The following is a 22985-nucleotide window of genomic DNA, read 5'->3' as shown; positions in this document are numbered from 1 at the left end:
CTCTCTATCCCTCTCCCTTCCTCTCTGTAAAAAAAAAAATCAATAAAAATATATAAAAGTCCACCTGGAGGGGATAATCTTTAAAGCCAAGTGGTGGGAAAAAGAAAAGGGAATTAAGGAGCTCCTTTAAATTTTTTTTTTTTTAAATTGATTTCAGAGAGGCAGGGAGAGAGAGAGAAACATCAATGATGAGCATCATTGATCGTCTGCCTCCTTCACGCCCCCTACTGGTGATCAAGCCCAGAACCTGGGCATGTGCCCTGATTAGGAATCAAACCATGACCTCCTGGTTCACAGGTCGATGCTCAAGCACTGCGCCACACCGGCTGGGCAAGGAGCTCCTTCAATACCACCCTTTCCCACAGCAGAGTCAACCCCCAGGTGCTAATGTGGGTGCCAATCATGCCTTTGTATTTTCTGTATTCCTAATGCTTTGACATCTGGGGCCTTGCTGACCTAGGGAGCCTGCCACTCCCACAGCCAGTCCGTTCCTGGTAAAGGACCCACCTGGGAGCACAGCTTTCATCGGCAAACCAACCCCGCCAGAGCCCACACCCAGACTCCCAGCGCTGGGCCCCTCTCCCCTGCCCCAGTCATCCCAGTGCCAGGCGACAGAGGACTAGGGACGGCCCTGCACTCCAGAGCCTGCTGGGATCACCCTACCAGCCCATCCTCAGGCTGCTTCTCCTGCCTCACCCAGGTCCCCCTCACCCCCTGTCCCCTGACTGCCCCTGGTGCTTCCCCGTGCCGCCCTCCATGGCATGGCGTGCCCCTCCTCTTGGGATCTGATCTGTTGGTCTCACTCTACCTGAATAACAATGTGACCTATAGTGTGAAACAGATACTGGGACCCTAGAGCTTTCGCGTCCCAGTCACCTGAGCAGGTGCCAATCACTGCCCAGCGCAAGAGGCTGCTGTTTAATGTGCTTTAGCTGGTCCCCTAAGAAGTGGAGCAGAACCTTCCGTCTCAAAGCCGCCCCCTCACTTCTCTGGCCATCACACCCACGTGTGCACACGCAGTCCGGATCCCTGGGGGGAAAGGAGGCACTCCTAAGAACTCAGGTGACACTCAGTTCTCCATTTCTCAAATATTGTCTGAGTGACTACTTTATGCCAGACACTGTTCTGGGGCTACAGCTGTGGCTGAGACAAGACTAAGTCTGGGCATTCCTAGAGCTTTCCTTACCGTGGGGTGAAGAGGAGGAGGAGATAAGTATCTAATATGATCCACATAGAAAAGGGGAAGCAAATCCGGGTGCGGGATAGAGAGTGAAGCAGGGGAGAGGCGGGGCATGCTAATTTAGGTAGACTGGCCCAGGAGCGCCCTCAGAGGTGGGGGCTCTGGAAGGATGTTGGGCAGCGAACGTGCAAATACGAGGAAAAGTGTTCAAGCGAGGGGGCAGCCCTGAGTCGGGCGCAGGGCACCACGTTGGCAGATGGCTGAGGCCGAAAGAGATGCCCGCTCCCCAGAGAGTCCTCACACCAGCCCTGACCCTGTCGCTGGAGTGGCGGGCCTTCCTGCAGGCCTCCGCGTGGCCTGACAGAGTGAGCTGCCTGCGTGGCTGCGTCCCTGTGGCCTAGAAGCTGTCATCTTTGTAAATCTTGTGTAGGGCTGTGAATGCTTCTTTGTCATCTTTGCCATCTTTGTAAATCTTGCAATCTTATTGATGCTCCCAGTTAACGCAAATGTACAACATAGAGTACGCAATGCCCGCTAATCCCAATGATTACCACGGTTGGAGCGTGCCGTTCAGGATTTTTCTATGCTTGCATCCATTCGAAGGATTTGTTTTTATTTTTTTAAAATATATTTTATTGATTTTTTACAGAGAGGAAGGGAGAGGGATAGAGAGTTAGAAACACTGATGAGAGAGAAACATCGATCAGCTGCCTCCTGCACACCCCGCACTGGGGATGTGCCCGCAACCAAGTTACATGCCCTTGACCGGAATCGAACCTGGGACCCTTCAGTCCGCAGGCTGACGCTCTATCCACTGAGCCAAACTAGTCAGGGTGAAGGATTTGTTTTTATTTTTATTTTTAATTTTTATTTTTTAAATATATTTTATTGATTTTTTCAGAGAGGAAGGGAGAGGGATAGAGAGTTAGAAACACTGATGAGAGAGAAACATCGATCAGCTGCCTCCTGAACACCCCACACTGGGGATGTGCCCGCAACCAAGGTACATGCCCTTGACCGGAATCGAACCTGGGACCCTTCAGTCCGCAGGCCGACGTTCTATCCACTGAGCCAAACGGGTCAGGGCGAAGGATTTGTTTTTAAAAGTCCTGCTTTCTCTCTGCATTCTCTCCTGTGCCAGGCTGCGCCTTGCATGCCACTGGTGCCTCTTTTCCCACCACGCCCGTGGCCGTGGCTGCTGTAACCTTGCCGATCATCACCTTCTCTCAGCTATTTAGACGGCAGGGTGCTTGCCCTGTCCGCAAGCTTTTAGCTGAGCTCGCATCACTGTCACCCTGTGCCCACCTTTGGATTAATTTTAATTTGACCACTGGGTCCGCCCTGAGTTTAGAGGCAGCCTTTGCACATGTGACCTTTGAGTGGATGGAGGGGTAGAGCTCCCACAGTTTGCAGTCGTCGGGGGCGAGAGGGACCCGAGAGGCTTGGAGAAAGTGGTGTGAACTTGTCATTTCCGTGGGACAGCTGCGATTGCTTTCTCTTCAGCTCAGGGAGCTCTGCACGGAAAATACGTCCCTGAAAGGACAACTTGTTACTCTTGAAGAGACCGTGAATGTCCATGAGATGGAGGCAAAAGCCAGCCGAGAAACGACCATGAGGCTGGTTTCCCAAGTCAACAGAGAGCAGAAGAGAGCCGTCTCCTGCGCCGAGGAGAGGGACGGGCTGCGGCAGGTACAGCGTGGGAAGTGTGTGGGCGTCCGTGGGCCTGTGCTGAAGCAGAAAGTGGAACTGGATGCAGGTGGGCACACCTGCTTTGCAGACCATGCTCTGGGGCAGGCGTCCTCAAACTACGGCCCGCGGGCCACATGCGGCCCGCCGAGGACATGTATCCGGCCCGCCGGGTGCCGCTGCCTGTCCTGCTTAGCAGCCGACTCGACGCGTCCCGGGTCCGCAGTGCGCATAGGAATTTGTTCATAGTTTTTTTTTAAAACTATAGTCCGGCCCTCCAGTGGTCTGAGGGACAGGGAACTGGCCCCCTGTTTAAAAAGTTTGAGGACCCCTGCTCTGGGGACTGCGCTACCCGGAGGCGGGGCGGCATGGGACTCAGGGCCCTGAGGGGCCGTGTGAGGCGTGGCTAGGAAACGAGGACAAAAAGAAATACTTAAAAGTACCGGGTTCGTGGAGAATGTCTGACTTTAAGCAAAAGGATTACATTTTTTAAAATTTATGTTTTTGAACGAGATACACAATTCTAAATGGACACAATAGTATGTGGTGAAAAATGTCCCCCTTACCCACCACCTCCAGCCACCCAGTTGTCCTCAGAGGCAACCTCTGTTAACAGTTTCGTATACACCTTTCTAGAACCATCCCACGTACATGTATGCACATGCTTACTCTTGTTATTTATTTTTAACAAGGGCAGCATATTCTGTACGCTGTGTTTTTCTCTTACTTAACAATGGTAATACACTACATGCTATCATAAACAAGGGTGCAGACTTGCGGGGTCAAAGAATATGGGTATGATAATTTTGAGACATGTTGCCAAAAGAAATGGGCTCTTAATTCTAAACTTTTATTTTTATAGTGAGTTGCTTGATCTTATCAAATAGCTAGAACCTGCTTAAGCATGAGAATTAATACTGTAAATCTTTTAACACTATATAAACCTTTAATTATATTTTTAAAATTTTGTGACAATTCTGGGATTAATAGTAATGATCAAGGAGGAGGGTGGGTGGGCAGGAAGAGATCAAGCTAAGCACTTATATGCATATATGCATAACGCATGGACACAGACAATAGGGTGGTGAAGGCCTGGGATGGGGGGTTGGGGTGGGCTATAAGGGGCCAGTGGGGGAAAAAGGAGGCATCTGTAATACTTTCAACAATAATGAAAAAAAAAGAGTAATGATCAATTTCTAAAAGCAAAAGTGAGCAAGTGCAGTTATAAAATATAGAGGAGACGATTAAATAGTAAAGGGGACGGAATTTTGAATTAGATAATGACTAATGCTGAAAAAGAGAGGCCCCATGAGGGGCCAAGGCCCAGTGGTCTCCCACAGGCTCAAGGGGTTCTGGACTGGGATGCAGTACAAGGAGCCATTCTTGTGGGGTCTCCCTGTGGGCCTTCCATGCCTCCAGTGATCACGGCCAAGCTGGATGAGATGGGTGGTTGGAATGTGAAATGATCCACAGCAATGATAATACTTTCCATGCCCGCCCTTCCCAATTCCCTGCATCACAAATCCCTTCTTACCACTGGATTTCTTCTCCTGACACATTAGCTCTGCTGAAAAGAGCAAAGGTTTTGTCATTGTTACCAAGTAGCTTCAATCATTTCAAAGCCCTTGAGTTAGTCAGCTTGGGGCACCATACCAGATACCACAGACTGTGTGGCTCACACAATGGACATTTATTTCTCACAGTTCTGGAGGCTGGAAGAGCAAGATGAAGGTTCCTGGTGAGAGTTGTCTTCCTGGCTTGCAGATGACTGCCTTCTCGCGGTGTCCTCATGTGGCAGAGAGGGAGAAAGCTGTCTGGTGTCTCTTCTTACAAGGGCACCAATCCCAGCCTGAGAACAACACCCTCATGAAGTCAGCTAAACCTAATCACCTCTCAAGCGTTCCATCTCCAACCATCACCACACGGGACATTAGGGCCTCAACAATGAACTTCAGGGAGACACAATTCAGTCCATAGCAATCCTTTGCTGTTGTTCTAGCTAATTTAAAAAGACCAAGTAAATTACTTTACTCCAACATTTTTTTTTAAAAAAAAATATTTATTGATTTCAGAGAGGAATGGAGAGGGAGAGAGAGATAGAAACATCAATGATGAGAGAGAGTTATTGATTGGCTGTCTCCTGCACGCCCCACACTGGGGATCGAGCCTGCAAACCAGGCATGGGCCCTGATTGGGAATCGAACCATGACCTCCTAGTTCAGTGGTCGGCAAACTGCGGCTCGCGAGACACATGCAGCTCTTTGGCCCCTTGAGTGTGGCTCTTCCACAAAATACCACGGCCTGGGTGAGTCTATTTTGAAGAAGTGGCGTTAGAAGAAGTTTAAGTTTAAAAAATGTGGCTCTCAAAAGAAATTTCAATCATTGTACTGTTGATATTTGGCTCTGTTGACTAATGAGTTTGCCGACCACTGGCCTAGTTCATAGGTCGATGCTCAACCACTGAACCATGCTGGCTGGGCTACTCCAACATTTTCTTATGAAAAAACTTAAATATACACCGAGTGGCCAGATTATTATGACCACCCCATCAATACTTCGTTGAGCCACCTTTTGCCTTCAGTACTGCGGCGATTCTTCTTGGCATTGACTCCACGAGATGTTGAAAGGTGATGTGAGGAATCTGACACCATGCCTGACGAATAGCACTGTCCAGTTCTGTGAGATTTGATGGTTGTGGAACCAGTTGCCTGATGGCTTTTTTAACTTCGTCCCACAAATGCTCAATTGGATTGAGATCTGGTGATTGTGGGGGCCACCTAAGCAAGGTAAAGTCTCCCTCATGTTCTTGAAACCACTCCTGCACAATACGAGAACCATGGCATGGCGCATTGTCTTGTTGGAAGAAGCCATCTCTGTTGGGATACGCCATCAACATAATAGGATGAACTTGATCAGCAACGATACTTAGGTATGTTGTGCTATTCAGATGTTGTTCCACACAAATTAAAGGGCCCAAATCATGCCAGGAAAACATGCCCCAAACCATAACACTGACCCCACCAGCTTGAAGGGGTATACTCATGCATGTAGGGTGCATGCTTTCATGCTGTTTCCGCGAAATTCTCACTCTGCCATCTGCATGATGCAACTGGAAATGTGATTCATTGGACCACATGACTTTTTTCCAATGCTCGACTGTCCAATCCTTGTGTTCCTGTGCGAATTGGAGACGTTTTATCTTGGTAACTGCAGACAGCAAAGGTGTTCGAACAGGCCTTCAGCTTCCATATCCCATACGACGCAGTGTACAGCTAATTTGCCTACAAACATCAGGTGGTCATAATAATCTGGCCACTCAGTGTATAGAAAGAGTGAAGGAATACAGTGAGCACCCATCCACCAAAATGTAACACTTGTCAGCATCTTGATATATTTGTTTTATTACTTTACACACACACACACACACACACACACACACACATTTGAACAACCATTTGAAAATAGTTTGCAGATGCTATATGTATTGTATCTAGCTATTTCAGCATATGTATCATCTGTGGTGGTTTCAAGCACACAAGTTTTTTGTCCTCCTCCCCTGAGATGTGGAATTTAATTTCTCTCCCCTTGTGTGTGGGCTGGACTAAGTGACTCACTTCCAGTGACTATAATATGTCAGAAGTGATAGGATGTCACTTTTGAGTTGGTGTATAAAAAAGACTGTGACTTCTATCTTAGATGCACTCTTTTGATCTCTCTTGAGTCATTGCTTTGATGGGAGCCAACTGCCATGTGGTGAGGCCACTCAGCCAGCCTGTTGTAAGGCCCATGTGGCCAGGAACTGAGGCCTGTCAGCTACCATGTGAGTGAGCATGGAGATGAATTCTCCTTCAGTGGAGTCTCGAGATGATCAGTCACCCTGATCAACAACTTGACTGTAACACTATGAGAAGCCTTTAGTCAGAAACACCCAGCTAAGTCATGCCCGCATTCCTGACCCATGGGGACTGTGAGATGATAGACATTTGTTGTATTTAGCCCTAAGTTTGGGGTCATTTGTTACACAATAACCAATAACCATCTAGTAGTATTCTACATTCAGCTGTCATCACTCTATAAGAATGTCTTTTATAGCTGTTTTCATCCCCACATTTGGATCCAGTCTAGGTTTACTCATTGCATTTGTTGATTATTTTTAGCCTTTTATAGTTCTTTTTTTTAAGTAGCATTGACTTGTTGGAGAGAAGTGCTCTGACTGTATGTTCATGATATTGTTTAACTTGTTTTTCTATACCCTATATGCTTAAAGTTGTAGCCAGAGTCTGGATTGGATGCAAGAGTAAACCTTTTTGGCAAGACTATTACAGTGGTAAAGTTGTATGCTTAATATTGCATCCCATTGGGGGCAAATGATTTAGAATGTTCCATTGTTGCTGACACTAAGTTTATTGCCCATCTCTTTAGTGTAAAGGTATGCTTTTACATAAGGTATCTGTGGGGTAATAATTGGCAGGTGAATTCTGTTCCCATTGACTTCACTCAGTGATGTTAGCATCCATCGATTCTTGCCTGCATTACACCAAGGGTGGTGGCAAAGCGGTAATACTCTTATTTTACCATTCTATCTATTAGCTGGCGTTCTTCTGTATAGAAAAGCTTTTAATTTGTTTTCTTTCCTTTTCTTTTCAATTCTTGGACACATGGATTTTTACTTATTTCCTGGGTTGAAATCAATTATTCTTTTTGTGTGTGCTCAAAATCTATCACATTTGGCCAGCAGGAGCCCCACGAAGATGGTCTCTGTAGCTTGTAACCTGACTCCTGTAGTCTTCCATCGCTTCCTTGCTTTCTGACAGAAGCTGCTCCTTAGGTCACTTGCAGTTTTCAGACCACAGCACTCAAATGAGCCTGTTCGCTAAGGACCTTTGTTTCCTCTTGCTGGTGAACGGTGCTTAGAAACAAGATTTAGGCTTTGTAGGCTCGCTGCTGTCGGGGGTGTTATTGCTTTCAGTGGACAGATCTAGAAATACATTTTTAGTAATAAATTTATAGTGGTATTTATTTTATTTTTTTATTTTTTAAAATATATTTTATTGATATTTTACAGAGAGGAAGGGAGAGGGATAGAGAGCTAGAAACATCGATGAGAGAGAAACATCGATCAGCTGCCTCCTGCACACCTCCCAATGGGGATGTGCCCACAACCAAGGTACATGCCCTTGACCGGAATCAAACCCAGGACCCTTCAGTCTGCAGGCCGACGCTCTATCCACTGAGCCAAACCGGTTTCGGCTAATTTATTTTTTTAAAGAAATTTATTTGGGTGACATTGGTTAATAAAATTATATGGGTATACAGTTCTGTGATAACATCATTTGTATATGGCATTGTCGGCCCACCAGCCAAGGTCAGATCTTATTCTGTCACTAGGTATTTGACCCCTTTACCTTTCACTAACCTCCCACCCCTCTTCCCTCTGGTAACCACATACTGTTGTCTGTGTCTATCATTCTACGAAGTAAGTCAGATAGAAAAAGTCAAGAACCATATGATTTCTCTCATATGTGGGATATAAAAAAGAAACAAATGAACAAACAAGAAAAAGAAACAAAAACTCATAGTCTTATTAAAATTTTTATTTTATTTTGACAGTATTACCTGGTATCTATAATAATAAAAGCCTAATATGCTAATTAGACCGGACAAAGCCTGGGTCCCGGGTGCCTGCCAGCGGCTGGAGGGAAGCCCGGGTCCTGGGTGCCAGAGGGAAGCTGATGCCAGCAGCCAGGGGAAGGAGGCCTACTGTTGCACGAATTTCGTGCATCGGGCCTCTAGTTTTTAATAAAAAGTAACACTCTAGAGTTTTCTTAATATCCTTTTATTTTGTATCTTTTGGATCCCAACATTGTTTACTCATTTGCTCTGTCTTACAATATACATAAAATTATTTCAGAATTACCCTCTTAATATTTTACCTGTGAGTAAACTTTCTGAGTGAGGTTTAAGACTCTCGGACTTTTTACATGCATACTATTGGCAACCATTAGTATGGTCACCATTTATCAAGCACTTACCATTGACACAGTCATTGTGCTAAGTACTCAAAGAGATTATGTACTTGCCTCAAGTGCACACAACAATTAAGTAGCAAAGCAGGGATTTGCACTGTGGTCATTAAATTATTATGCTTTCATCAATAATCTCCTTTACTTGTATATTCACAGCTACACTCTACCTACAAGTCTGATGCCAAAAATTATTTGTTAGTGGAACAACAATGAGGAGCTCTGTAAATTTCCTCAGTGAATGAATAACTTTAATCAATTATAAATAGTAGTTATTGGATTATCAGGCTCGGAAATTAGGAATTTAATATTGATAAAAATGCATTCTGAAGATTAGCAGTAGGAAATGAAAATGTATTATAAGAGCACATTACAAAAACCAGAACTCATTCCTTTTCTTACATAAGTGTCTTGACTTGTAAACGACTGATGCAATGTTGTTCAGACTTTGGAAACACATTCACTTTGGGATGAAGTTCCTGCCAACATCATAAAAATTGTAAAAAAAATGTGGGCAATAAAAAATTTGTGGTCTTTAATAAAGTCCTCATTCATAGGGTTACGACTCCAAAGATTTATTACTGAAAAATACTGTCCAGCGGTTTTCCCGACACATTGCTGCTCTCAGAAAGAGTCTTCATAATGCTTTCTAAAGCTCTGTTTTTGAGCTAGGAAACTTACTTTATTAGTGAAGTCCAGGAAGACTGCGGAGGTGCAAGTATCCATGGGGTCGGGGACTGCTTCCACCAAACTCAGCTTTTCTGATTTTCTTAACGCCTCTATTCAAGTTACTTTATAAACATTCCCCCAATAGAAAGCCAGGTGGTTCATTATATGTATGGAAATATATCTTATTTAAAATCTCTAGTAGGTGACATTGAAGTATGTTTTAAAAACTATCGAAGATTAGCACCTTTTCTCTTGGTTATTGTGAAATCATCCAACAGGGAGAGAAGTAGTCACTTTCTCCACACAAGCCACACGCACATTCCCTACAGACATCAGAAGTTCAAATCAGTGGATCAGAAATTAAACGTACTTATTGGGTTTCAGACGGTTTCTTTTTCCTCCACACTGTGCACATTTCCGTTCATCCTCAGAGTTAGAACTGACGCTAGGAAAGAATACCGGCTTTGGAGTCAGGCAGATTCCAGGAGATGTCTCCTCTGTTTTTTTGGTTTGTCAGCCAGCAGTACTGTTATGTAAGAAGGAAGACGTACGGGAGTCACGGAGAGCAGAGTGGTGTACAGGCTCTTGGGTTTTTATCCAGGTCTATCTAGAATCATTTGGCTCTATGATCGCAGGCATCTGACTTTACCTCTTTGAATCTCAGTCTCTTGTCTGTCAAATAGGAACATTATTTAAGGGCTTGTCTCTGACCATTATTCTTAGGATTGAATGATATACATAAAGTCCTGAGGACATGTGCAGTACGTGATTGATGCTCAGTGTTTTATTTTCCTTTCCCATTTATTTTCTTTTATCCAGAGATTAAGAATACTATGAAATAGTTCCTGGAAGTGAGAAATTGCTAGACAGGATAAATTACTAAAGAAACTAAAGATCTCTACAGTCATAGAATCATAATGTTGAAAGTGACCTCAAGGTCTTTTATCTATCTATCTATCTATCTATCTATCTATCTATCTATCTACCTACCTACTATCTATCAATCATCTATCTAGTATTGATTAAATATAAAACACTTCATGAATTTGCATGTCATCCTTGCACAGGGGCCACGCTAACCTTCTCTCTGTCATTCCAATTTTAGTATATGTGCTGCTGAAGGTCTTTTAGAATCCTGGTCATCTAACTGTATGTAAAGTAAGTCCCATCTTTAAAATGTCCCTGTCTAACTAGGGCCCAGCCTTTCCTTGAACTCCACCAGCGGCGGGGAATTCACCTCCTCTGTGCAATCCTAATGATTTGGCAATTCTTCATTGTAGCAAGTCAGGCTCGTAAACCCTATAATTCATGTCCACATCCTGGTTCTTTCTTGGTGAAATGTCACAGAATAAATGGGAATCCCCTCTCTTATGATTACCCTTCAAGTATTTGAAGACATTTATCATGGATTACTAAGTCTCTTCTGGCAAAACAGCCCAGATCTTTCAAACTTTCCTTGCTTGAATCTTCTTTCTTATCATCTGTGAGGTTGGGAGAATTCTAGCCTCTGGGAAAGGAATTAAAATGAAAATTAACAGCCCTAGCCAGTTTGGCTTGGTGGATAGAGCGTCAGCCTGCGGACTGAAGGGTCCCAGGTTCGATTCTGGTCAAGGGCACATGCCCGGTTGCAGGCTTGATCCCCAGTGTGGGGTGTGCAGGAGGCAGCTGATCAATGATTCTCTCTCATCATTGATGTTTCTATCTCTCTCTCCTTCTCCCTTCCTCTCTGAAATCAATAAAAATAAAAAAATGAAAATAAACACTAAAATAATAAGCTGCTCATGTAATCACAACTAAACATGTTGATAAGATTCCAAAGTAAAATTTCAAGTCCTCTCTTCTTCCACTTCTAGCCTCAGTCTTACACTTTTTTTTTTTTAACTTCTGATAATTGCCATTAAGACATTAAAGTAATGCATTTCTGTTCTTGATTCAACAATGTGAGATAGTATCTTTAGATTTTCGGATATAGAATATGAGGAACTTAATGCCTCCTACTTTTTACTTTCTTATTTCTACTTTCCATTTTAAAAAATATTATAGTATATACATTATCAAGGTTTGTAATATTTATTTCTGCTCTGAAACTATAATTAAGTCTTCATTCCTTTGCCTTGAGGTTCTGTTCATACATTTAAAATAAATGAAAATAGCATTTAAATAACAGGATTACCTAAATATTTTTATTATGGGTTTAATCTTACCATATGATGCTGAATCGATTCCATTTGGATGATGTCCCTCTTCACATTTCCAGCTGGGAACTGTCCATGGTCCTCGGGGCACAGTCTGACCAGGTTAGGGCAGTGTTGACTGTAGGAAAGCCCGGGACATACTGGCTTCATGGGCAGCTACATTCATTGTCAACTTGTATTGATTTTGTCAGTGATGAGAATTTAAAACTTGAGCTGAATTTTCACTATTTCCCAAGGTTTGTGTTGCCATTGGGATAGCTTAGATTTGGGGAAGATCTTCCTCATTTTGAAGTGAGATGTTACTATGCAATGTGCACGCCATTAGATCGTGAGCCCACGCAGAACAGACCTCATTCTCCTTTTTACCTTCAGTTAGATGAAGACATCTACAGGACAAATCTCCTAGTTCTCTTCCCATTTCCTCTTTTGTTGTTAATCTTCACCTGGAGAAATTTTTTTGTTGATTTTTAGAGTAGAAGGGAGCGGGGGGGAGACACACAGAGAGAAACATCAATGTGAGAGAAACACATTGATTCCTGGATAGAGCCTGCAACCGAGGTACGTGCCCTTGACCGGAATTGAACCCGAGACCCTTCAGTCCTTGGGCTGATGCTCTATCCACTGAACCAAACTGGTGAGAGCTACCATTTCCTCTTAGAACATGGTTCCAGATCATTCTCCTTTCTGAACTCTGAAAGTTCTCTTGTACAGCTTCTCAAACTATCGGTGGGAAGGATTAGTTTTTCCTTTATTTTCAATCCATTGCTAACCAATACTTTTGTAAAAAAAATCAATAGAATGAATTCATGGAAAAATTATTTTAAAAGACACAAAAAGCTTAAGTTTGCATTTTAAGTATCAGAAGCCACAGACATAAAATTAATATAAATATAATTTGGATAAATATAGTAGAATAAACATGGGGAAAAGAATCACATACATTGTGCACTTTCTCTTTTGAAAGTGTGTGTGCAGGGTTAATGCAGAAAACACTGTTGTACTGACAGCTTTTTGTCATTCCGTAATTGTATCTGAACAAGAAGTTAGGACTAAAATTCCCTGTATTGAAGTCCTGTGTGCTCACTTGGAATGAAAGTTTTATTGTGATAATGAGCTAGCTTCCTGCTTGTGAACCTTTGTCATCTTGGTTGGGTTGATGACAATGCTACTAGCAGGGGCTAATGTATATTAAACTGTTTCTGTGTTTTGCTTTTAAAGCACTTACAGTAGAAAACGAATCTCACAAAGGGCTGTTGATACTAGAAGAGGTTTCAAAGCCATTTCAGAGAGCTCAAGATATTTATTTGTAACTTGTCTCCAAAGTAAAGCGAGTGTGTTTTCAAAATCCATCTTCAAGTATTCATCGGTAGACAGTTTTATCAATTTATTGTGTAAAGGTATAGTTAGATTTAATTTATCTTTCTATGGAAATTTAAATTCTTTAGATGAAAGAAATGGACTATGTTTGATATACTTTATACCTTTGGGTGATGGTTTGCAAAACAACCTTAAACCATCACATATAACGTGTTCTTATTTGCACAACAGATACGTAGCTCCTATGTCAGTTCTACAAAACCCGAAGGGTCGATACCTGATTGAAAAATGGATGTCAATGCGCTCATCCACAGAAAGTTTCATGATAATACCTGAAGTAGATAGTGTTACATAAGGTTATTAAATGAGTTGTTACAGTGAACAAACAAACAAAAAGAATGCCAAACTGCTATAGAAATTACTGCTCTTACCCTTAATTTCTGAAATTATCTTGTTGGGACTGGGAACAGTTGTAGGAGGTACACTAGAGTTTTATTCACAGTTTGAGTAGCACTGTTCGAGGAGGGTCTTATCTCTATTAAAATTTGTATCCCAGAACCAAATGCAAGCTTCAGGCTTGGTTTAGTTCAAGGGAAATACAAACAGGGAAATAGAAATAGCAGGACATCACCTTCCTTATTCTAGATACTTTACTTACGAAGCCTAAGTTTAATGTGTGTGTGCATGCATGTGTGTGCATGTGCATGTATGCATGCATGTGTGCGTGTTCATATCACTACTGACAGAATTTTAATGGACCCAAATTCCCTGGGTGTTCTCAGAGTTGCCACTGTTCTGTCTCATCTTCCTTCCACTTCTGTCCACTGGCTACAGTTCCCTTCTCTAGAAATGATCAGAACTGGCAGTCGCCTATGCATATGTGTGAAGATTGTCTTTTTATTTAGGTGCAAATGGTACTAGACACATGGTTAGGTAGGCACTTGACTTTTTTCACTAACTATATCTATCTCAGAGAGCCTTTCATGTCAGCGTATAAAAAGTGTCCTCCATTCTTTTTAAGACTACATAATGTTCAGTGGGGTGGGTGACTCCTATTTAACCAGTCACATGCCAGTGAATATTCATGTAGTACCTACTCGTTTGCTACATATGATTGAATAACTTTGCACATGCCTTATTTTCCATATTTAATAATCTCCAGGTATATTTTAAAGACTGAATTGCAGGGCCACAGGATATGTGCCTGTTACATATTTTGGTGTAAATATGTACCTATCATATCTATTCACACTTCTACCAGCAATGAATGAGAGTGCCTGTTTGGGGAGGATTTCTGAGTTTATTTGTTCACCTTAACTGCAGTAGGTAGAAGCAGCCAACTGGTTTTTAATTTCTCAAAGTCTGTCTGGGTTTGGATGAATTAAGCCAGAGGTTTTCCACCCGGACATTAGTCATTGTATTTTTTGAGAGGCAGTTTGATCTCACGCATATCCAAATCCATATAATAAATAGCTAGCAACATTATAATAGGAATCAACTGTGTTTTTAAATCACAAACCTTTGGTTTCATTACTTAATGCATTTAATTGGCAATTAATGAAGACATGCATTTAATTAAGAAGTTAAATAGAATGCCTAAATCATATCATTTACAATTGTCTTTGTTAAAAGTAATTGCAAAGGTATCATAATTCATATGCTGCATTAGTAGGACTGAATCTAAAGATTCGTCAATTAAAATGAATTTAGTAAAGTGACCGCTGTCACTGTCTCTGTAGGCCCTGACCTTATTTGCAGACGTGGTTCCCCCGTGGAGGTCAGCCCTGATTTGCGTGTCAGTGTGGTCTGACAGCAGCCTCAGGTCCTGGCCCACGATACCCATGTCACATTACTTCAGCGTGTCCTTGAGGTAGCCACGCAACCAGACTCCACTCTGGCCGCTGCCTCCTGATAGCTCTACAGGTAATTGCATTTGCAGTCTGAGGACATCTGTGCCCAGCAGATCAGCCCTGTGCCCCTGAAGTGCTTAATCAGAGCACCGGGAGAGTGGCTGTCCCCAAGGCCTTGTCACTGGCTCCCCAGTTCTGCATTTCATACGCGAATTAGCAAATAGGTCACTGGACTGGAACATGTCCAGGAAGGGAATCGGACCTGCTGCCCTGTGCCACTGTATCCCATGATCCCAGATGAAATTTTCTGATTTTTACTGGACATGTGTTCGTGCTTTAGATTCATTAGTGGACTGTTTTGGTCCTTGTTGCTAAGGCAGTGAGACCACGGTCTGACATTGAGGTGGAAAAATCCCTTGGAGCTGTAATATTTTAACTGTGTTATTGGTCTCTGGTGTAAGCTGCCAATTGGGTAGTTTATTCCAAACTGATAGTAAGTCTGTAGTACTCCAGTGTCTGATGTATTTTTTGTGGACCTTTTGAAAATACTTGGTTAACAGTATATTGGCCATGGAAACTCCCTTATTTTGCATTAAGGGTTTCTTTCAATATAAAAATTAATACCTAGAAGATAAATGATCCAATAAAAAAATGGGCAACGGACCTAAATAGAATCTTTTCGAAAGAAGACAGAAGAAAGGCCAAGAGACACATGAAAACATGCTCCAAGTCACTAATTATCCGAGAGATGCAAATCAAAACAACAATGCGATACCATCTCACACCTGTCAGAATGGCTATCATCAACAAATCAACAAACGACAAGTGCTGGCGAGGATGCGGAGAAAAAGGAACCCTCGTGCACTGCTGGTGGGAATGCAGACTGGTGCAGCCACTGTGGAGAACAGTATGGAGTTTCCTCAAAAAACTGAAAATGGAACTCCCATTTGACCCAGTAATCCCACTCCTAGGAATATATCCTAAGAAACTAGAAACACCAATCAGAAAGGATATATGCACCCCTATGTTCATAGCAGCACAATTTACAATAGCTAAGATTTGGAAACAGCCTAAGTGCCCATCAGCAGATGACTGGATCAGAAAACTATGGTACATCTACACAATGGAATACTATGCTGCCATAAAAAAGAAGGAATTGCTACCATTTGTAGGCACCTGGATGGAATTAGAGGACATTATGCTAAGTGAAATAAGCCAGTCAATGAAAGAAAAATACCACATGATCTCACTCATTTGGGGATAATGAAAAACATTATAAACTGTTGAACAAAAAGATAGATACAGAGGCAGTAAAGCATCAAACAGACTGTCAAATTACAGCAGTAAGGTTAGGGAGAGGTGGGGGAAATAAGAGATCAACTGAAGGACTTATATGCATGCATATAAGAGTAACCAACGGATGCAAAACATTGGGGGGTGAGGGCATGTATGGGAGTGGGGTGGGGGGGCAATGGTACGATATGTACACATATAATACCTTAATAAAAAATAAAAAAATAAAAAATAATAAAAATAAAAGAAATTAAAAAAAATAAAACATCAATGGAAAAATACCCTCGGATGAGGATTAACAGACAATAATAACAACCAAAAAGTCAATAATATTGCGATAACTATGTATGGTTCTGGATGGAAACTAAAAATATCAAGGGAACAGTGTGAAAATTAAATGATTATCTAACCACTATGCTGTAAACCTGAAACTAATACAAAATAATATTGAAAGTAAACTGTAATTGAAAAATTAAAAACAAAACAAAAAAATAAAAATTAATACCTAATATTCTATGGGGTTGTAGAACAGAGGAGATTAGAATTTCTACCATGAGTCCTAGCCGGTTTTGCTTAGTGATTAGAGGATTGGCTCTCAGACTGAAGGGACATGGGTTCGATTCCAGTACCTCAGTTGCAGGCTCAATCCTCAGCCTGGTCTAGGCACATGCGGGAGGCTATCGATTGATGACTCTCTCACATTGATGTTTCTCTCTCTTGCTCTCTACCTCTCCCTTCCACTCTCTCTAAAAATCAATGGGAAAATATCCTCGGGTGAGGATTAACAAAAAAAATATTTTTTTAATCCATGCATCCTTGAAATTAGGACCTCAGCTTTCTAACCACACATTAGGATTGGAGTTTCCAAGTGACACATAATAGGTGTCGTTTGTTATCACCAGCCCTGATACTGGTTACTAAAATTGAGCAGCTATTGTATTACCATCTGAAAAGACATGAGTAAAGTGTTAAAATATCATATTTGTGATAGAGTCCTTGACTCGTTACTTTAAGGGAAAAATTTCATCAGCAGTGGTGGGGCTTCTTGGCAAAGAGGGCTGGCTGGGAAAGGGAACAGGGTTTCAGAGCTGCTGCCAGGACCTTGAAGAGCAAAGCGTTTCACAAAAGAGGTCCCGCAATTAGTTTGCTTATAACATCTCTGAAAGGGAGCTTCTCTAACTACCTCTCCATGCGATGACTTTTATTTCAAATTGATGCCTGAGGCTTCCTTGATTAAAAACAAAAATCACTGAAATGGGGGGGGGGGGGGAAAGTAAGACATTCTCTTTTATAAATAAAAAGTAGGAAGGAGCATTTCAAGTAATATTTTCCCTGTCTACATACTGTTGGTGGAGGTAAATTTCTTTTAAAGCTCAGTTTTAATGCAAAAGGCATGATTGCATTTTAACTAGCAGCCTGAAATGTTACTGGCTAGTGTATTTGTAGAATCTGTTATTCAAAGATATTGTTTCTTTTTAGTTGTTTTTTTTTTACCCTAACTACTATCCTATCTAATAAAAGAGTAATATGCAAATTGACCATCACTCCAACACATAAGATGGCTGCCCCCATGTGGTCAAAGATGGCTGCCCCCATGTGGACACAAGATGGCCACCACAAGATGGCCAGCAAGGGAGGGCAGTTGGGAGGGACCAGGTCTGCAAGGGAGGGCAGTTAGGGGTGACCAGGCCGGCAGAGGAGGGAAGTTGGGGGCGACCGGGCCTGCAGGGAAGGGCAGTTGGGGGGGACCCAGGCCTACAGGGGAGGGCAGTTAGGGATGACCAGGCCTGTAGGGGAGGGCAGTTAGGGGCAAACAGGCTGGCAGGGGAGCAGTTAGGGGCAATCAGGCTGGCAGGAGAGTGGTTAGGGGGTGATCAGGCTCGCAGGCAGAAGCGGTTAGGGGCAATCAGGAAGGCAGGCAGGCGAGTGATTGGGAGCCAGCTGTCCTGGATTGTGAGAGGGCAGTCAGACATTTCTTGAGGGGTCCCAGATTGGAGAGGGTGCAGGCTGGGCTGAGGGACACCCCCCCCGTGCATGAATTTCATGCACCGGGCCTCTAGTTTTTAATAAAAAAATAAACTATTTTTGTCAGTTCAGTAGGCTGCAATATGATAGCAGAGATGGTCAACCAACTGCTTAATCTTATTTAATGTGAACGCATGTGTTTTGGAACTTGATGTCAACAAGTGTTGGTTTTTAAAAAATGAATTTTCAAGATGCCCCTTTTATGTCTCTCTGGAACATTCTAGATTATGGTAAATAGAAATAGGTGCTCAGGTAACCTTCCCTATGCCTTTCATTATTTTTATGAACCTAATGATACATTTTACATTCATTGAAATTATTATTCTCCGTATGGTGCTTTACCTCCCTCTACTTTTAATTCTCCCACCCACCAAGTGGCTAGTTATCTCTGCTCCTTTCTCCAGGTCCTGCCAGTTTTCGTTTGTCTTCATGAGAAAAGGGGATACACAGCCAATGAATATTGAAAGAAAGATTATACTCTCTATGCAATGATGCTCCTATGAGAATGCTAGTGTATTATTTAGGCGAGTATTAAAGAGACACCTCTAGTCAATTTTTAGTATTTAGTTAGGAGTCTGAGGGTTTACTGTTTATTCAAAATCAATTTCCCTGCCTACCAAGCTTGAGAACTAATGGTTTTGTAACCATACAGTACTAGATATGGATTGAATCTACTAGTATATTAGTCAACGATTGTTTTTTTAAATTTTATTTTATTGTTTAAAGTATTACAAATAGTAGTACATATGTCTCCTTTTTTCCCCCATTGACCTTCTCCTGGCCTCCCCTACCCCCCAATGATTTGTTTTTTATTAACTCTTTCCAGAAGTCCACATAGAAAAGGCTTATATGTCAATTTTATTTTTTCCTAGCACTGATTTATATTTCCTATGTTTAAAAAAATTTTATTTATCACCCGGCCAGTGTGGTTCAGTGGTTAAACATCGACCTATGAACCAGGAGGTCACGTTTAGATTCCTAGTCAGGGCACATGCCTGAGTTGTGGGCTCAGTTCCCAGTAGGGGGCGTGCAGGAGGCAGCCAATCAATGATTCTCTCTCAATATTGATGTTTCTTTCTATCTCTCCCTCTCCCTTCCTCTCTGAAATCAATAAAAATATATTAAAAAATTAAATTTATTGATTGATTTCAGGGAGAGAGAGAGAGAGAAAGAGAGAGAGAGAGAGAGAGAGAGAGTCATCGATTTATTGTTCCACTTATTTATGCATTCATTGGTTGCTTCTTGTATGTGCCCTGACCAGGTATCAAGTCTGTAACCTTGTTATATGGGGACGACACTCTAACCAATTAAGGTACCTGACCAGGGCATATATCCCTTCTCTTTTTTAGATACCTAAATTTACCTGACATCAATAACTTTCTGAAGAGATGATTTAGATTTTAAAATGGAATGAGGATTAAACCCGGATTCCTTGAAAAGCAAGCGTAGGTGCCTCTCATTGGCTGCTAACATTTTTGTTCTCACTTTTTGTAATTGTCTTAGGACTTGCTCAGTGCTGTAGAGGCAAAGGAAGCTCTTGAAAGGGAAGTTCAGATCTTCCGAGAAAGGCTGCTTGCGGGCCAGCGGGCCTGGGATGCCTCGAAGCAGGAGCTGAGCCTCTTGAAGAAAGACTCTTGCAAGTTGGAGAGAAGTTTGAAGGCCAGTCTGGAGGCGGCCGCAGCCTCGCAAAGCCAGCACACCTCGTTTAGGGAGAAAATCGCAGACCTCCTGAGGGGCAGCTTGGGCATGATTGGGTCCACGGAGGAGGCCATTCTGGAGAAGATTCGAGAAATGGACAGCCAGGAAGAGAGCCAGAAAAGGGTGAGTGAGGCCTCTTCAGGCCAGTGACTCGTTCGCTTAGCATCCTCAGTGAATGCGTTATCTGAGTGAGTGACAGGTATCATTTAAATGTGGTTTCAGTTTCTTACTTTCAATTATGCATCGTACTTACCAAGCTTGGACAGTCACTCACCCAGCTGCTGACTACATTGTGGGCCCGGAGTCAGAACCTCGAGGCGGATCCTGTCTCTGTCACACACTCCCTTCCTCCAGGTGTGACCTGGGGCAGGTTCCCCGGAGAATGGCCTGGGAGATTTTGTTCACTCACCTTCAGTACAGGGACAGCACAGTCCACACCCCTTACCTGCAGCCCCTGGGGTCCAATGTGTTTTTGAACTCAGAATTTTTCTGAGTTTAGAAAGGCGATAGAGAAGGCAGTCTGACACAGTCCCCTCGGTGGGGCCAGGGACAGGCCCCGGAATCTACCACACGCATCGTTCTGCAGCGAAACCCGTGAGCAGCCCCTCCACGTGCGGCCCTCCCAGCTCATGCAGAGTCTCACGTCACCTCGGGTCAGGGCTTGCTGCCAAATCGGGGCTGTCCCAGCTTTATCGGTAAATGAGTTACAGAAAGCCTGCCAGCTTGCAGGTGGTTTTGGATTTTGGAATCGCAGGTAAGGGTTCCTAGACCTGTAACAGTACCTGTCTCGTAAGGTGGTTGCTTACTGTAAGTGCTTAATGCAAAACAAGCTGTTGTTATGTCCTTCACACGCTGTCTGACAAATAGCAACAATAAAAGTGCACCATTGCTGTCCCTGCTTCTCCTCCTCTCCCTCCTTCGCTCCTTCTGTTGCTAATGTGTAGGTGCCTGAAACAGTCTTTTAGGGGATCTATTTAACAAGTGGAGAAAAATGATTTAACCCACACCTATGACTGAAGCTTATTTAATTTTGTTATCTGGTTTATACTATTAATAAATCTCATGTTCTGTAAAGTTTTGCTTCATCAAGTCAACTTCAACCCAACTCTAAGTTACCATCCAGTGCAAATTATTGAAGTTCCAAACAATGAGGTGTAACGTGAGTCATACCCACATTCTATGTGTACTTCCATTAGGAACTGTTTCTCCTATTTACATGCTTGGTCAAAAGAAGAAAATTCGCATGTCCATTTGTAATGTTCCTGAAAACCTTAGAGTGATTGTTAACTCACAGTTCAAGGCTGCACTTGTCAATGTCCTCTAGCAATATAGCATTTGAAATCCCCTTTAAGAATCCTGCAGCATTCGCGTGGGCTCTTGGAGCAACCCTCGTGACCGCTTTGTTCAGTCTGGGGTTCTTCTCTTTGTGGATATCAAGTGCTCATCCTTGAAGAGGTGTGGACCTGTGAGAGGAACCCCATTTTCCTTGTGATTCAGTACACAGATAGGCACTAGATGGGGGGAAGGAAGTGACTTACAGAACTGAGAAAGAAGAACTTCATTAGGCTATTTACCTTGAATAGTAATAGATGTACTTCAATCGCTAATGGTTCTTTGCCATTTCATTTTATTGCTTCCCTCCGCTATTTTCCCAAATGTTCTCTGAAGCTATTTTAATTCCAGCATGCGAAATGTGGCACAAAATTGTCAGCATAATGTATATGTTTATTTTGTAAAGCAAAACGGTGTAAATTGGTTAAGCTGGATGGCCTTCCCCCACTTCCCATAACAATTACAATGATTCAGTGTCTCTTTAGTGCCTTTGTCTGCCTCTCCCACCCTGTAATTTTTTTTTTGAATAGCCACTCTCCCCATTTAAAAGCCTGAAATCAAGCATATAGCCAGCCTCTTGTGTGACTCATCTTCAAGTAAAATCAGGAGAAAATGGATTTCGTATATTGTCTTAGAGATGTTTCTGAAGAATGGGAGCCATACAAATTGATGAATGTGTTTGTTGAGGAGGCGGCATACCCTGCCAGTTGCCGTGGTTAAATACAGTCAGAAATTTAATGATCCCCACGTGGAGGCCCAGCGGTGGGTTCAGGCTGGGCTCTCCACTCCGTGTCGCCTCCTACTTACTGAACATCGCTTTTCTTGTTTATCCCTTTGCTCTCCATTTGCACTCTTGGTATTTGCAATTCTCATCAGGACACCACCCACGCTTTTGCAAGCAGCCATTTCTACTTGTTCCTTCCTTTTGTGCTTATAGCAAAGTCCAATATTCTTTCTGGAAAGCTTTGCTATATCTTAGAGCAGACTTCCTCAGCCTGGGCACTGTTGAAATTTGGGGCTGGGCAGTCATTTGTTTTGGGGCCATTCTGTGCCCTGTAGGGTGGTCAGTAGCAGCTCTGGACTTCTCCCCACTAGATAACACTCACATTCCTTTTCTCCACAACTTGTGACAACCAAACATATGTCCAGACATTGCCATAGGCCCCTGGAGCGGGGGTGAATTTACCCCCTGTTGAATACCACTCTTTTAAAGAAACGTTCTACTGTCCATTTCCAGGATTTCTACATGAGTATTTAGATGTTATTTAGCCTTGAAATTTCAAGACACTCGTAACACGTGTTTTTGAAATGACGTGTTGCACAATGACAGAAAGTTGCGACATTTTCAGGTTTTAGTTTAGAATTTTGAGGCCAAATTAAAAAAAAAAATCTTTATTGTTGAAAGTATTACATAGGTCCTCCCCCCCCACCCCCATTAACCTTTTCCAGCCCACTCCTACCCCTCGCCCCCAGACCCTCACCACCACATTATCTGTGTCCGCTGGTTATGCATATATGCATACAAATTCATTGGTTGATCTCTTCCAATGGAGAGATCAACCAATGATCTCCCTGCCTTCCCTCTGAGGTTCAACAGTTTGTTCATGCTTCTATGTCTCTGGGTCTATATTTGATCATCAGTTTATTTGGTTCATTAGATTCCACATATGAATGAGATCATGTGATACTTACCTTTCTCTGACTATCTTATTTGGCT

At 42.7% G+C, this 22985-nt stretch overlaps 1 protein-coding gene across 1 annotated transcript in view; it reads left to right on the top strand.

Moving 5' to 3' along the window:
- The window catches only part of CCDC170 (coiled-coil domain containing 170), a 69233-nt gene that overhangs the window by 30767 nt on the left and 15481 nt on the right, over positions 1–22985 (top strand). The window contains exons 5-6 of the mRNA XM_080663889.1: positions 2684–2869; positions 19742–20059. Coding sequence (XP_080520015.1) covers positions 2684–2869; positions 19742–20059 — 504 coding nt within the window. The remainder of the gene's footprint in view (positions 1–2683; positions 2870–19741; positions 20060–22985) is intronic.

The sequence above is a fragment of the Plecotus auritus genome, assembly GCF_963455305.1.
Source record: "Plecotus auritus genome assembly, chromosome: 4".
Taxonomy (NCBI): Eukaryota; Metazoa; Chordata; class Mammalia; order Chiroptera; family Vespertilionidae; genus Plecotus; species Plecotus auritus.
This window is presented reverse-complemented; position numbering and strand designations above follow the sequence as displayed.